At 46.1% G+C, this 17474-nt stretch overlaps 1 protein-coding gene across 1 annotated transcript; it reads right to left on the bottom strand.

The window, feature by feature from the left end:
- Positions 1 to 13689: 13689 nt before the first annotated feature.
- LOC111784441 lies at positions 13690 to 16925 on the bottom strand. Its single transcript, XM_023665149.1, has 2 exons — positions 16712 to 16925; positions 13690 to 14294 (listed from the first exon to the last, which is right to left on the bottom strand). Exons 1-2 carry the CDS (start codon positions 16923 to 16925, stop codon positions 13690 to 13692), a joined length of 819 nt encoding a protein of 272 aa, XP_023520917.1.
- Between the last annotated feature and the right edge of the window lie 549 nt (positions 16926 to 17474).

Genomic DNA, 17474 nt, shown 5'->3' with positions numbered 1-17474 from the left:
CAAGGATCGTCAGGCCTTAGGGTTGATCCGATTGACGCTGTCTAGAAATGTGGCGTTCAACATCATCAAGGAGAAGACAACGTCAGATTTGTTGAAGGCATTGTCGAATATGGATGAGAAACCGTCGACTATGAACAAGGTGTATTTGATGAGGAGACTGTTTAATCTACAAATGTCTGAAGGTAGATCTGTTGCTGGTCATATAAACGAATTCAATATGATTACAAGTCAACTGGGTTCGGTAGAAATTAATTTCGAGGATGAAATTAAAATATTGATTTTGATGTCATCTTTACCCGAGTTGTGAGATACTGTTGTTGCCGCGATTAGCAGTTCACGAGGATCTGATAAATTGAAGTTCGATAAAATTCGAGATGTAGTTCTTAGCAAAAGTATTCGAAAACGGGAAATCGGAGATTCATCAGGCAATTATCTCAGTGTTTGAAGGGGAAGAAGTAAATCAAAGGGCCCAAACAATGGGTGATCAAAATCAAGGAACCAAGGAGAATCTCCAAACAAACCAAACGTTAAGTGTTAGAATTGTGGAGAAAAAGGTCACTTTCGGGCAAATTGTACAAAGAGGAAGCAGACACACAAATTAGAAGATGATGATGATTTGGTAAATTCAGCATAAGACATTGGAGATGCTTTAATCCTCAGTGTGGACAGTCCGATTGAATCTTGAATTTTGGATTTAGGTGCATCTTTTCATTGATCTCCAAATAAAGAGTTGTTTCAAAATTTCAAGTCTGGAAGTTTTAAGAAGGTGTATCTTGCCGGCAACAAAGATTTGAAGATCGAAGGAAATAGGGATGTCTGTATAAAAACTCTGACAGGAAATCAGTGGACATGAAAGGATGTCAGATATATTNAAATCAGTGGACATTAAAGGATGTCAGATATATTCCTAGTCTCAAGAAGAACCTGATCTCTATTGGTCAGTTGGATAGCACAGGTTATGCAACAAAGTTTAGTAAGAGTTCGTGGAAGATTGTGAAGGGTGCTATGGTGGTAGCACGTGGCACAAAATCTGGAACTTTATACACCACTGCAGGGTGTATGAACAGAGCTGTTGTTGCTGAGAATGCTTCAAATTCAAGTACATGACACAATAGACTTGGACATACGAGCGTTAAAGAAATGAAGATGTCAGNTATACACCACTGCAGGGTGTATGAACAGAGCTGTTGTTGCTGAGAATGCTTCAAATTCAAGTACATGACACAATAGACTTGGACATACGAGCGTTAAAGAAATGAAGATGTCAGCTACAGAAGGAGTTTTGGAAGGTTTGAAATCTGTTGATATGAGTTCTTGTGAGAACTGTGTTATGAGCAAACAGAAACGAGTTAGCTTCACAAAGACTACTAGAGAATTGAAGAAAAGTATCGGGACAACGAAGCAAGTGGGAGTTGAGGTTGAGTTGCTAAAAGATTCACCTACTGATGTTGTAGCAGATACTCAAGAAGCTCATGAGACTGTTGTTGAGAAACCAGAAGCAGATCAAGTGACACCTGAGCAGGTGTTGAAAAGATCATCTAGAGCCATCAGAGTACCAGATAGGTACGTATCTTCTTTACACTATCGGTTGGTGACTGATGAAGGGGAACGACAGCCCCTTGATGAGGCCTACAGTTGGAGGATACGACTAAGTGGGAGCAAGACATTGATGATGGGATGTCTAGGCTTCAGAAATGCGTTATTCTTTCTTCTGTTGAGGCTGAGTACGTGGCAATAGCTAAAGCTGGAAAGAATATGATATGGATGACAAACTATCTAGAAGAATTAGGCCAGAAGCAGCGCGAGAAGATTCTTCAAGTAGATAGTTAGAGTGTCATGCATTTGGCGAGGAACCCGGTCTATTATTCAAAGACAACACAGAAGGCGATACCATTTCACTCGAAGGTTAGTGGAAGATGGTGATGTGTTTGGAGATGATAGAGGGTGCAAGTAATCCAACAAACATTTTGCGTTGATATTGGAACATTGAGGTTGTGAAAAGCCTCAAGTGGTATGGTATAGATTGAGAATGAAATTCTTGGTTTACTAGATCGGTCTCCAAGTGGGAGACTGTTAGGGTTGACTGGATCAGTCTCTAGTTGGGAGATTGTTGCGGTTGACTGATCAGTCTCCAAGTGGGAGATTGTTGGGATTTAGAAGAGATATATTTGGAAGATATTTCGTACAAGTCTGGTAGAGATATATTTGGGAGATATTTCGTAAAGATCTGAGATATATTTGAAAAATATTTCGTAAAGATTTGATAGAGATATATATGGTAGATATTTGGTAAAGATTTGAGAGAGATAAATTTGGTAGGTTATATTAGGTTTTAATCTTTGGAGGCTATATTTAGTAAGTTGAAACCATATATATACCCATTAGGTCATGCTATCAAAATGTACTTTTCTTTATTCTATCTTGTTGTACATCCCTGAAGTCATCAATAATAAAACCTTTAGCCAATATTTCTCATTGTATTTTCTCTCTCCTGTTCTTTGTGCTCATTTTGATTGAGTGTGTGCGTTGTTGAGCAATCCTAACAATTGGTATAAGAGCTAACAACTAGTATCGATCCTAACAGTTCGATTATGCCTCAAGGGAGAAGTTAAGGATAGTTGACCGTTCATTATAAGGCAAATATCTTACATTACGGCTTACCATATTTGCTCTTTTATTAAAGGCAAATATATTGTATTAATTTATTATTCTTTTCTTTTATTGCTATTTCCATATTATTTGTAATTTACCATATTTCTATATTCTGTAAATGATTATAAATAAGAGAACTCTCACCACCATTCAGGTGTGGTGAATTCAGCAAACATTCACATGGTATCAGAGCTATTTCGGTTTAACAACTCTAATTCTTTCTTCTCTATGGCTTCCGAATCTTCTTATCATCTTCTTCCTTTCAATACTCGAATCCATATGATCACCATCAAACTTTCTTCCTCCAATTATCTTCTTTGAAAAAGCCAACTTATCCCTCTCCTTGAGAGTCAAGACATGTTGGGCTATGTTGATGGAACTATGGTTCCACCACCTCGCTTTGAACCAGAAACTTCCTCAACACTCAACCCAAAAAATTTGCCATGGAGAGCAGCCGATCAACGACTTCTCTGTCTTCTGCTCTCCTCTCTCACTGAGGAAGCCATGGTTGTTGTCGTTGGTCTCTCTACTGCACGTGATGTTTGGCTTGCGTTGGAAACTACGTTCAGCCATCAGTCAAAAACTCAGGAACTAAGACTCAAGGATGACTTGCAGTTGATGAAACGTGGCACCAAACCTGTTGTTGAGTATGCCCGTGCCTTCAAGAAAATTTGTGACCAACTTCATGCCATTGGCAGACCTGTTGAGGACATTGATAAAGTGCACTGGTTCCTTCGTGGACTCGGCATCGAATTTTCAGCTTTTTCTACTACTCAGATGGCTCTCACCCCTATCCTCTGTTTTGCAGATTTAGTCTCTAAAGCGGAAAGTTTTGAGTTGTTCCAGTGCTCCTTTGAGTCCTCTGACTCCACTCCTACAGCATTCACAGCCACTAATCGTGGTCGCACCCATGGAAGCCACCCTGCTTCCTTTAGCAACCAGCGAGGTCATTCTTATTCTCACAGAAACAACTCTTCTAATCGAGGACGAACCCACCAAGGTCAGGGTCGTCGACCACCTCACTGCCAAATATGCCGCAAAGAGGGCCATTATGCTGACCGCTGCAACCAACGGTATGTTCGACCTGATTCTTCTCATGCTCGCCTTGCTGAAGCCTTTAACACGTCATGTTCTATTGTTGGACCCAATGCTGCTGATTGGTTTCTAGACACTGCGGCTTCGGCCCATATGACTGCCGACCCATCTATTCTGGATCAGTCTAAAAATTACACGGGTAAGGACTCTGTGATCGTAGGAAACGGTGCTGTCACGACACAAATGCATGGAGAGTTTTAAATATGAAGTAAAGAAAAATCCTTAAATTCCAATAATGTTTTTGGACGACAAATAGACAAAACAAAAATGAATTTAAAAGTATGCAAACACAAATAAAACTAGACTGACGCCCCGGGACAACCCGTTCCTCTGTGACAAACCTCGCCTCCATCACACCCGCCCTTGACCGACGACTCGCGCTCCTGAAAAAAAGGAAAACATAGCAAGGATGAGTATAAAAATTATACTCAGTAAGCCACCTACTTGTAGGCTCTCTTCGCATCTTAATTTAACAGAATTCACACGGTTTCCTACTCGGTTCTAGGATGTTTGGTTCTAATCTTAGTCCCTTGGGGCTTGCCCCTTGGGTTTCAGTGGCTCATCATCCTTTCATTAAACACCTAGAGGTTCCTTACGCCTAGCTAATGTGGTCGGTATCTCTCTATAAGGTGCTACCTCTACATGGCTATCTGGGACTACATGGTATCTAGCCTAGGGGTGTGCTGAATACCCCTACGCCCATATAGTCCCCCTATGGGGGGCGCGACCCAACTTGTTCCCATGCAGCTAATGGGCTGTACGACGTGGGGACACATTTCCCATGCGAAATGGCTAAAAGTAGTAAGAACTGATCAGGGACCCTTGGCCCTCCCACGAAGCTATAGATACCGTTCTCACGCTAGCAATCTATGAACACTCCAAGGTACCCTCTTGCCGCGGTAAACCGCTAAGTTTCTTANAGTGTTCTTGGGTCTTGACGGAGCGTCGGCCTCGCTAGCCTCTCGATCCTTGTACGAGTCTCCGTCTAAGGATGGATTTCGGCGGAGGTCCATTAATCTTCCCGGCTGAACTTCTCTCTNGCGACATATCGCTCCTAACAATAATTCCCTAAGCTTATCATAGGAATGGGCCCTACAATTAACAGAGTGTGCATGCAATCGTCTTTCAACATCGTACCATTAATTGNTCCTTCTTTCTTTTGCAGGTGATCTGACGGGGTTCCCCTTGGATCCCTATTAGGGCTAGAGGGGCAAAATGACGTTTTTGCCCCTCAGTTGACTTAGCCCCCCGTCTTATTTTTTTCTTTTCTTTTCTTTTTCCTCTCTCCTAGCGTTACAAATTCTCCCCTCCTTAGGAACTTTCGTTCCCANACCTCCATCAAGCACCCAGAGCACGAAGCTCGCGCTCAATGGGACGAATTCGTCCATCAAGTACCCANTCTTGGAAGAGTTCGGGATAAGCTTTCCTCACATCCTTTTCTCGCTCCCAGGTGGCCTCTTCCTCATAGCGGTTACCCCATGAGATCTTTACCATTGGAATATCTTTGTTACGCAACCGCCTAGTGTCTCGAGTCAAAATTCTACTAGGCTTCTCCTCGTAAGATGNCGGGTGGTGACTTACCTGGTTGACGCGTGCCCTTTTTCTAACGTTTCTTTGCCTATAAGGTGTCCAGAAATACTGATTTCTTTAAATTAGGTCCCTATTCACGTAAAAACAGTATTAGAACTGGAACCGGGACAAAATTCGGGCAAACAGAAAGTAACCGGGCCAAATTGGCTGTCACACCTCGCTCACGCGCCAGCGGCGCGCTATGAATGCGTGGTCACGCACGCGGGAAGGCGCTAGTCGCAGGCTACACGCGCGCCTGCTTCCGCGTACTCGCAGGTCGGCCAGTTCGGTTCGGTTCGGTCGGCTAGGCTCGCGCTGCGGTTTGGCCCGGCTTGAAGGCAACACGTGTCGACACCTCGCTGGAGCTGCGTTGTNGAATCTCGAAGGGGCCTATGAACCTTGGGCTCAATTTCCCTTTTGTTCCGTACCTCAACACCCCCCTCATAAGGGCTACCTTCAGGAATACGTGGTCACCCACCTCAAATTCGAGGTCCCTTCTATGCACATCTGCATAACTTTTTTGTTAACTCTGTGCGGTGAGTATTCTCTGCCTTNTGTCCGGCGCCTGTCGCCGCCCTCCGCCGCTCGCCGGCCGACTTTTTTTTCTCCTTCTTCTCTGCCCTCTGAAAACTTAAACCCAGTCCCATTTTCCGATTTTTATATCTTTCGATCCGTAGATCGGATCGATATGATTTCTTCGGCAAATATCTAGATCATGTTACGAGCTACGCTCTGATATTTTTTGTAATTTTTTTCTTGACTACCGGACGAGTTAAGGACGTCGGAAGTTCGCTCATCGTTCTCGGACGACTCTCGGATCTCCGCCTTCGGGTTGAGGTCTCGGCCAGACTTTTACACAGACCGTGCATGAGTTGTTCCTAGGTGAATATTACAGCATTTTAGGATGGANCTAGTGCCTTCTGAAGACTCCTCCAGAACTGAGAGGTGAACCTAGTGTCCCGCTCTGATACTATGGACACTGGTACCCCGTGCAGGCGTACTATCTCCTTGATAAATAACTGAGTCCACCGATCCACTCGATATTTGGACTTTCCTCCAATGAAGTGGGTTGTCTTAGTCAGATGACGTTGAAACCTTGCTTTGTCTTTGGCAAACCCGAAACGAAATCCATACAGATTGCTTCCCATTTCCACTGAGGAACGCTCAGGGGCTGTAGCAATCCTGCTGGGTGCTGCCTCGGGGCCTTCACCTGCTGGCAGGTCAAGCAACAGCTTACGAAATCCACTATGTCCCTCTTCATTCCAGACCACCAATAATATCTTTTCAGATCCTGATACATCTTCGTACTTCCAGGGTGGAACACATAAGATGTATCATGGGCTTCCGTCATAATATCTTTTAAGATTCTCTTGTCTCGACGAATGCACAGGCGGTTTTGCCATAGCAGATCCCCGTCTGAGGAGATAGAATACCCTGCTGGCCTCTTTGTCTCAGTCTGACTCCACACTTTACTGAGGTGTTCATCAGACCTCTGAGCGTCGATAATTTTCTTTCGTAGTGTGGGCTGTATGGTTAACTGTGTCATCTGAACACTACTACCTTTAACCACCACGTTTATCCCTTTCCTCTTCATCTCATCTTGTAGTCTTTCCTCTGTGGTGATCATCGCAGAAGTATGCACGGCCTTCCTGCTCAATGCATCAGCTACCACGTTGGCTTTGCCTGGATGGTACAAGATCTCTATGTCATAATCATTTACCAGTTCCAACCATCGCCTTTGTCTCATATTGAGATCCTTCTGCGTGAATAAGTACTTGAGGCTCTTATGATCGATGAAGACTTGTACTTTTTCCCCATACAGATAATGTCGCCACGTTTTTAGAGCAAACACTACCGCTGCTAACTCGAGGTCATGCGTTGGGTAGTTTCGTTCATATTCCTTCATTTGTCGAGAAGCATACGCTATCACCTTACCATTCTGCATGAGAACACATCCCAAACCTTTCCTTGATGCATCACTATACACCGCGAGATTACTTTACCCGTCTGGAACTGTAAGGACTGGTGCGTATACCAACCTCTTCTTGAGTTCCTGGAAACTCTGTTCACAGGCTGGAGCCCAAGCAAATGGCTTGCCCTTCTTGGTTAGCTGGGTTAGCGCTGAGGAAATTTTGGAGAAGTCCCTAACGAATCTTCTGTAATATCCAGCTAGCCCTAGAAAACTCCTCACCTCTATGACTGTGGTCGGCTGTGGCAGACTCATCACTGCTTCTATCTTAGCTGGGTCCACTGTAATCCCCTTGCTTGACACAAGTGACCCAGAAATGCAACTTTAGACAATTAAAACTCACACTTAGAGAACTTGGCATACAACTGCTGGGCTCTCAGTATTGTCAAGACTTTTCTTAGGTGTATTTCATGATCTGCCTCTGACTTAGAGTATACCAAAATGTCGTCGATGAACACTATGACAAAAGTGTCTAAGAATTTCTTAAACACCCTGTTCATTAGTTCCATGAAAACTGCTGGTGCATTGGTTAGGCCAAAGAACATAACGAGGAACTCGTAATGTCCATAACGACTTTTGAACGCTATCTTGGGTATATCCCCTTCTCTGACCCTCAACTGATGATACCCCGACCTTAGGTCGATTTTTGAGAAGACTGTTGCTCCCTGTAGCTGATCAAACAGGTCGTCAATTCTCGGGAGAGGATACTTATTCTTTATAGTGATCTTGTTTAATTCTCTGTAATCAATACACAACCGCATGGACCCATTCTTCTTCTTGACAAACAGAACAGGGGCTCCCCAGGGTGATACACTGGGTCGGATGAAACCCTTATCCAACAACTCCTGTAACTGTTTCTTCAATTCCCTAAGTTCTGCAGGTGCCATCCTATAAGGTGCCTTGGAGATCGGCACAGTTCCTGGTGCTAAATCGATCCCGAAATCAACTTCCCTAGCTGGGGGTAAACCTGGCAGATCCTCTGGAAAGACATCCACGAACTCCCTGACGATGTGTACTGATGAGGTTATTTGTTTGTTACTATTGTCTAAGGTTACGCTGGCTAGAAATGCACTTGCGCCACTACGAATCAGCTTCTTAGCCCTTAGCGATGTTATGAGGTTGGGGCACCCTTGGAAGTGGCTCCCTTGTAGGTAAAGTTATCCCCTGACGGGAGCCTGAGAGTCACTACTCGAGTCTCGCAATCTATCAAAACGCGATTCTCGCCTAGCCAATCCATACCCAAGATGACATCGAAGTCTTGCATGTTTAACACTATAAGTGTAGCTTCGATGACACGTCCTGATATTGTTACACCACCTCCCTTAACCCTATGAGTAGCTGGCAACAGCTCGTGAGCAGGGGTAGACACTAATAGGGTAATCTCTTAAAGTTCTTTTNTTATAATGTCATAGTCGGTCATGGTATACTCTATAAGTATTAGCTTAACCTTTGTCTCTATGTTTCCGTTGCGTGAGAACGTCTGGTCGTGTNCTGTTGTTGCATGGGCTACAGCTCGCCCCTGCTGTTGCTGAGTAGCTTGGCCCCTCTGATGCTGACTGCAGGCCAGTTGAAACGTTGATCATTCCTCNTCTCTATCCTAAATGTCTACAGGACCTATAACCTGACTGCTCTCATACCAAATTTGTCACGACCCAGTATTTTACTACNGCAGGCGCCTGTTCCTGCTCTGCATTCCCCCGTGTGAGGACGCTGACAGTTAGGAAAAAGGGTCTTGTTCCGTACTGGGGCCCTTCTTCGTTTATCAGTGTGGCCGCGGGGCAGTCTACCAGTTCTGGGGTGGCTAGGGTCTGTCACCCTTCCCTGGGCTGCAGTGTAGGACGATTGAGCTATTCCCAACTGTAGCTTGTCGGTACGAGAAGAGTCGAGCAGGGTCGCCACTTGAAGGGCTTTCGTATAGACGAAGGATGACTGGGATGCCACATTCCCCCTTAGTTCCTCCCTCAGGCCAGCGATAAATCGCTCGCCCTTCAACTCCTAAGAACTAACATAGCTGGAGAAAATCTTGCCAACCTATTAAACTCCAAGTCATATTCCTCCACTAATCTGTCTCCTTGTTTCAGTGCGAGGAATGTTGCCTGCATTTTCACTCTGGTAGTGATCGGGTAGTATTTGTGGAGGTACGCATCTTTAAACTGGCACCACGTAATAAAATCTCCTTGTGGTGTAATGTTCTTCTGAGCACCCTTCCACCAGAAGTGCGCCTCTCCTTTCAGCATATACGTCCCACAATGGACCTCATACTTTGGCGGGCAGTTCATAAAATGGAAGGCTGTTTCTATGGCCTCTAGCCAGTTCTCAACGGCAATGGGATCCACCTTGCCTCCGTCAAAGGAAGGCGGTTTATGCCTCTGGAAATCTCTTAAGTAGCGGAACTCCACAGTCATAGTCCCTGAATCCTTGCTCCCTTGCCCTGTTGACTGATTGGACATCATAGTTTGAATCATCTGGTTCGTCAGGGGCTGATTTTCCATCGACGTCATCATGAACGTTTGAAACATCTCAGCTGAGGGAATGGCTAATGGCTGGTTTAGGGGGACTGTTGTACACGGGGNGCGACATATCGCTCCTAACAATAATTTCCTAAGCTTATCATAGGAATGAGCCCTACAATTAACAGAGTGTGCATGCAATCGTCTCCCAACATCGTACCATTAATTGATGAAAACTAGGCATACCGGCTCAACGGGGCGATGACCTCCATCAAGCACCCAGAGCACGAAGCTCGCGCTCAATGGAGCGAATTCGTCCATCAAGCACCCGGAACACGGAATACACAATTCCAACATAAATTAAATGCATGCATACATACAGTGGAAGCATAAAGCATACAGCAACACTCATGTAATTCACCCAATACAATCATATCAAATACTCTGACAAATAATTTACATGGAGAGCTAATCTGAAGTAAAACTACTAGCATGCATGCAATCCAAGCGAATCCTACAAGTATTTCTTCCTAAATACCGGGTGGTGACTTACCTGGTTGACGCGTGCCCTTTTTCTAACGTTTCTTTGCTTGTGAGGTGTCCAGAAATACTGATTTCTTTAAATTAGGTCCCTATTCACGTAAAAACAGTATTAGAACTGGAACCGGGACAAAATTCGGGCAAACAGAAAGTAACCGGGCCAAATTGGCCGTCAAACGCTCGCTCACGCGCTAGTGGCACGCGTGGAATGCGTGGTCACGTGCACGGGAAGGTGCTAGTCGCAGGCTGCACACGCGCCTACTTTCGCGTACTCGCGGGTCGGCCAGGTCGGTTCGGTTCGGTCGGCTCGGCTCGCACTGCGGTTCGGCCCGGCTTGCAGGCAACACGTGTCGACACCTCACTGGAGCTGCGTTGTTCCAACTGATGGTCGACGCGTGTCCGGCGCCTGTCGCTGCCCTCCGCCGCTCGCCGGCCGACTTTTTTTTTTCCTTCTTCTCTGCCCTCTGAAAACCGAAACCCAGTCCCATTTTCCGATTTTTNACACGGGGTTGGACCCAATGGGACCTCCTCAGAGAAGGGAGCAGTAGGGGGTGTATCAAGCAGCCTTCGGGCCTTGGCCTTCCTTCGGCGTCTTTTTGTTCTTGATGGCTACGGTTCTTTCCCCAAGCTAGTTTGGGGCGTATCCCCAATCTCCTCCTAAAATTCAGGTAGTTCCTCTTCAGGTGTTGGAACCGAAATGTCCTGAACATTCTCTCGTCTTCCCCTTTTGGGTCCGGGCCCTACATATGGTTCTCGTCTCTTTGGTGCCATTATCTACCACAATAGAAAAAGAACTATGGTTACAACTCATTCTTGACACATCTTCTAGGGAATGTGCGATTATAATGTCATAGTCGGTCATGGTATACTCTATAAGTATTAGCTTAACCTTTGTCTCTATGTTTCCGTTGCGTGAGAACGTCTGGTCGTGTGCGGCATGTGATTGACGAGCGAAGTCACAGAGGACACGACTCTCTATCCTAAATGTCTACAGGACCTATAACCTGACTGCTCTCATACCAAATTTGTCACGACCCAGTATTTTACTACGGATCATGACTAGCGACAAGACACAAATGCATGGAGAGTTTTAAATATGAAGTAAAGAAAAATCCTTAAATTCCAATAACGTTTTTGGACGACAAATAGACAAAACAAAAATGAATTTAAAAGTATGCAAACACAAATAAAACTAGACTAACGCCCCGGGACAACCCGTTCCTCTGTGACAAACCCCGCCTCCATCACACCCGCCCTTGACCGACGCCTCGCGCTCCTGAAAAAAAGGAAAACATAGCAAGGATGAGTATAAAAATTATACTCAGTAAGCCACCTACTTGTAGGCTCTCTTTGCATCTTAATTTAACAGAATTCCCACGGTTTCCTACTCGGTTCTAGGACGTCTGGTTCTAATCTTAGTCCCTTGGGGCTTGCCCCTTGGGTTTTAGCGGCTCATCGTCCTTTCATTAAACGCCTAGAGGTTCCTTACGCCTAGCTAATGTGGTCGGTATCTCTCTATAAGGTGCTACCTCTACATGGCTATCTGGGACTACATGGTATCTAGCCTAGGGGTGTGCTGAATACCCCTACGCCCATATAGTCCCCCTATGGGGGGCGCGACCCAACCCGTTCCCATGCAGCTAATGGGCTGTATGACGTGGGGACACATTTCCCATGCGAAATGGCTAAGAGTAGTAAGGACTGATCAGGGACCCTTGGTCCTCCCACGAAGCTATAGATACCGTTCTCATGCTAGCAATCTATGAACACTCCAAGGTACCCTCTTGCCGCGGTAAACCGCTAAGTTCCTAGGGGAAACTTAAATCTGGCTGGAGCGACATATCGCTCCTAACAATAATTTCCTAAGCTTATCATAGGAATGAGCCCTACAATTAACAGAGTGTGCATGCAATCGTCTCCCAACATCGTACCATTAATTGATGAAAACTAGGCATACCGGCTCAACGGGGCGATGACCTCCATCAAGCACCCAGAGCACGAAGCTCGCGCTCAATGGAGCGAATTCGTCCATCAAGCACCCGGAACACGGAATACACAATTCCAACATAAATTAAATGCATGCATACATACAGTGGAAGCATAAAGCATACAGCAACACTCATGTAATTCACCCAATACAATCATATCAAATACTCTGACAAATAATTTACATGGAGAGCTAATCTGAAGTAAAACTACTAGCATGCATGCAATCCAAGCGAATCCTACAAGTATTTCTTCCTAAATACCGGGTGGTGACTTACCTGGTTGACGCGTGCCCTTTTTCTAACGTTTCTTTGCTTGTGAGGTGTCCAGAAATACTGATTTCTTTAAATTAGGTCCCTATTCACGTAAAAACAGTATTAGAACTGGAACCGGGACAAAATTCGGGCAAACAGAAAGTAACCGGGCCAAATTGGCCGTCAAACGCTCGCTCACGCGCTAGTGGCACGCGTGGAATGCGTGGTCACGTGCACGGGAAGGTGCTAGTCGCAGGCTGCACACGCGCCTACTTTCGCGTACTCGCGGGTCGGCCAGGTCGGTTCGGTTCGGTCGGCTCGGCTCGCACTGCGGTTCGGCCCGGCTTGCAGGCAACACGTGTCGACACCTCACTGGAGCTGCGTTGTTCCAACTGATGGTCGACGCGTGTCCGGCGCCTGTCGCTGCCCTCCGCCGCTCGCCGGCCGACTTTTTTTTTTCCTTCTTCTCTGCCCTCTGAAAACCGAAACCCAGTCCCATTTTCCGATTTTTATATCTTTCGATCCGTAGATCGGATCGATATGATTCCTTCGGCAAATCTCTAAATCGTGTTACGGGCTATGTCCTGATATTTTTTTTGTAATTTTTTCTTGACTATCGGACGAGTTAAGGACGTCGGAAGTTCGCTCACCGTTCTCGGACGACTCTCGGATCTCCGCCTTCGGGTTGAGGTCTCGGCCAGACTTCTTCACAGACCGTGCGTGAGTTGTTCCTAGGTGAATATTACAGTATTTTAGAATGGATTCACAGAGGGAAAACTCAGATCTGAGAAATGTCTTTCAAAACCTTACCTCGCAAAGTGTTCTTGGGTCTTGACAGAGCGTCGGCCTCGCTAGCCTCTCGATCCTTGTACGAGTCTCGTCTGAGGATTGATTTCGGCGGTGGTCCGTTAATCTTCCCGANGAACACTCCAAGGTACCCTCTTGCCGCGGTAAACCGCTAAGTTCCTAGGGGAAACNCCGACTGAACTTCTCTCCAGTTTCTCTCTATCTCCTTCTTTCTTTTGCAGGTGATCTGACGGGGTTCCCCTTGGACCCCTATTTGGGCTGGAGGGGCAAAATGACGTTTTTGCCCCTCAGTTGACTTAGCCCCCCGTCTTTTTTTTTGCTTTTCTTTTCTTTTTCCTCTCTCCTAGCGTTACAAATTCTCCCCTCCTCAAGAACTTTCGTTCCCGAAAGTAGCTATCTCTTGGAAGAGTTCGGGATAAGATTTTCTCACATCCTTTTCTCGTTCCCAGGTGGCCTCTTCCTCACGGCGGTTACCCCATGAGACCTTTACCAATGGAATATCTTTGTTACGCAACCGCCTAGTGTCTCGAGTCAAAATTCTACTAGGCTTCTCCTCGTAAGATAGATCTTCTCGAAGAGGAAGCATCTCATGCTCGATTACATGGGTAGGGTTTGGAGTATACTTTCGCAGCATGGATACGTGGAACACATTGTGCACGGCGGCAAGGTTCGGTGGTAGGGCAATTCTGTAAGCCATAGCCCCAACTCTCTCTAGAATCTCGAAGGGGCCTATGAACCTTGGGCTCAATTTCCCTTTCTTTCTGTACCTCAACACCCCCCTCATAGGGGCTACCTTCAGGAATATGTGGTCACCCACCTCAAATTTGAGGTCCCTTCTATGCACATCTTCATATATTTTCTGTCGACTCTGTGCGGTGACTATTCTCTGCTTGATTTTTTGCACCGCTGAGTTGGTGACCTGGACCAACTCTGGTCCCAGTAGTTGTTGCGTGCCTACCTCTTCCCAAAACACTAGTGTTCGTNTGTTGCGTGTCTACATCTTCCCAAAACACTAGTGTTCGTCACCTACGCCCATACAGTGCCTCGAAGGGGGCCATCTGAATGGTCGCTTGATAACTATTGTTGTAGGCAAACTCCATTAAAGGCAAATGTTCGTCCCAGCACCCAGCGAAATCTAAGAAGCAGGCTCGCAACATGTCCTCTAAAACCTGGTTCAGCCTTTCGGTCTGTTCGTCCGTTTGAGGATGGAACGCTGTACTAAACCTCAACTGAGTTCCTAGTGCCTTCTGAAGACTCCTCTAGAACTGAGAGGTGAACCTAGTGTCCCGATCTGATACTATGGACACTGGTACCCCGTGCAGGCGTACTATCTCCTTGATATATAACTGAGCCCACCGATCCACTCGATATGTGGACTTTCCTCGGATGAAGTGGGCTGTCTTAGTCAGATGACGTTGAAACCTTGCTTTGTCTTTGACAAACCCGAAACAAAATCCATACAGACTGCTTCCCATTTCCACTGAGGAACGCTCAGGGGCTGTATCAATCCTGCTGGGCGCTGCCTCGGGGCCTTCACCTGCTTATGAAATCCGCTATGTCCCTCTTCATTCCGAACCATCAATAATATCTTTTCAGATCCTGATACATCTTCGTACTTCCAGGGTGGAACACATAAGATGTATCATGGGCTTCCGTCATAATATCTTTTAAGATTTCCTTGTCTTGAAGAATGCACAGGCGGTTTTGCCATAGCAGACCCCCGTCTGAGGAGATAGAATACCCTGCTGGCCTCTTTGTCTCAGTCTGACTCCACACTTTACTGAGGTGTTCATCAGACCTCTGAGCGTCGATAATTTTCTTTCGTAGGGTGGGCTGTATGGTTAACTGTGTCATCTGAACACTACTACCTTTAACCACCACGTCTATCCCTTTNTAAAAGAGATGGAGGGCTATATGTGCTGGAGCGCGGCAACCCTCCTTTTATTTCAANCTTTTTACCTCGTTGACGCGTGCCCTTTTTCTAACGTTTCTTTTCCTGTGAGGTGTCCAGCAATACTGATTTCTTTAAATTAGATCCCTATTCACGTAAAAACAGTATTAGAACTAGAACTGGGACAAAAATCGGGCAAACAAAAAGTAACTGGGCCAAATTGGTCGTCACACGCGCGCTCACGCGCCAGCAGCGTGCTGGGAATGCGTGGTCACACGCGTGGGAAGGCGCCAGTCGCAGGCTGCATGCACGCCTGCTTCCGCGTACTCGCGGGCCGGCTAGTTCGGTTCAGTTCGGTCGGCTCGGCTCGCGCTGCAGTTCGGCNACAAATCTTTACGTGCTTCATATGATTTATGGCATGCTCATCTTGGTCATANGGCTCTTATGATCGATGAAGACTTGTACTTTTTCCCCATACAGGTAATTTCGCCACGTTTTTAGAGTAAACACTACCGCTGCTAACTCGAGGTCATGCGTTGGGGTACCCTTTTTACCTCGTTGACGCGTGCCCTTTTTCTAACGTTTCTTTTCCTGTGAGGTGTCCAGCAATACTGATTTCTTTAAATTAGATCCCTATTCACGTAAAAACAGTATTAGAACTAGAACTGGGACAAAAATCGGGCAAACAAAAAGTAACTGGGCCAAATTGGTCGTCACACGCGCGCTCACGCGCCAGCAGCGTGCTGGGAATGCGTGGTCACACGCGTGGGAAGGCGCCAGTCGCAGGCTGCATGCACGCCTGCTTCCGCGTACTCGCGGGCCGGCTAGTTCGGTTCAGTTCGGTCGGCTCGGCTCGCGCTGCAGTTCGGCCCGGCTTGCAGGCAACACGTGTCGACACCTCGCTGGAGCTGCATTGTTCCAGCCGATGGTCGACGCGTGTTCGGTGCCTATCCCCGCCCTCCTCCGCTCGCCGGCCGACTTTTTTTTTTTCCTTCTACTCTACCCTCTGAAAACCGAAACCCAGTCCCANTTATTATGTTATTTTTAATGATGATTATTCTCGATTCACTTGGCTTTTCCNGATGGTCGACGCGTGTTCGGTGCCTATCCCCGCCCTCCTCCGCTCGCCGGCCGACTTTTTTTTTTTCCTTCTACTCTACCCTCTGAAAACCGAAACCCAGTCCCATTTTCCGATTTTCATATCTTTTGATCCGTAGATCGGATCGATATGATTCCTTCGGCAAATCTCTAGATCGTGTTACGGGCTACGTCCTGATATTTTTTTTGTAATTTTTTCTTGACTACCGGACGAGTTAAGGACGTCGGAAGTTCGCTCACCGTTCTCGGACGACTCTCGAATCTCCGCCTTCGGGTTGAGGTCTCGGCCAGACTTCTTCACATACCGTGCGTGAGTTGTTCCTAGGTGAATATTACAGCATTTTAGGATGGGTTCACAGAGAGAAAACTCAGATCTGAGAAATGTCTTTCAAAACCTTACCTCGCGAAGTGTTCTTGGGTCTTGACGGAGCGTCGGCCTCGCTAGCCTCTCGTTCCTTGTACGAGTCTCGTCTGAGGATGGATTTTGGCGGTGGTCTGTTAATCTTCCCGGCTGAACTTCTCTCCAGTTTCTCTCTATCTCCTTCTTTCTTTTGCAGGTGATCTGACGGGGTTCCCCTTGGACCCCTATTAGGGCTGGAGGGGCAAAATGACATGTTTGCCCCTCAGTTGACTTAGCCCCCCGTCATTTTTTTTTCTTTTTTTTTTTTTCCTCTCTCCTGGCGTTACANTGCCAAAGGTTATACTCAGGTTCCTGGTCTTGACTACACTGACACTTTCAGTTCGGTTGTCAAAGCTACAACTGTCCATGTTGTGCTTTCTATTGCAGTCACAAATAAATGANTTAGATGTCTTGGTTGTCTCTCACCTCACTAAAAATCTTCTTTGCATAAANAATGGCCTCTTCGACAACTTGATGTCAAGAATGCTTTTCTCAATGGAACTCTCATTGAACGTGTTCATATGGAACAATCTCCTTGGTATATTGATCCTCGATTTTCCACTCATGTTTGCCTATTAAAGAAAGCTCTCTATGGCTTAAAGCAAGCTCCTCGTGCCTGGTTTCAGCGTTTTAGCTCATTTCTTCTCACACTTGAGTTTTCTTGCAGTCGCGCTGACACATCCCTTTTTGTCTTTCACCAGCAATCTTACCTTATCTATTTGCTTCTTTATGTTGATGACATTATTGTTACCGGCAACAACTC

This window comes from Cucurbita pepo, unplaced genomic scaffold (genome assembly GCF_002806865.2).
Source record: "Cucurbita pepo subsp. pepo cultivar mu-cu-16 unplaced genomic scaffold, ASM280686v2 Cp4.1_scaffold000198, whole genome shotgun sequence".
NCBI lineage: Eukaryota > Viridiplantae > Streptophyta > Magnoliopsida > Cucurbitales > Cucurbitaceae > Cucurbita > Cucurbita pepo.
This window is presented reverse-complemented; position numbering and strand designations above follow the sequence as displayed.

Bases quoted from the DNA above. Each gene is read 5' to 3' on its own strand.
- LOC111784441 (XM_023665149.1), bottom strand. From the start codon at position 16,925: ATGTCATTTTGCCCCTCCAGCCCTAATAGGGGTCCAAGGGGAACCCCG.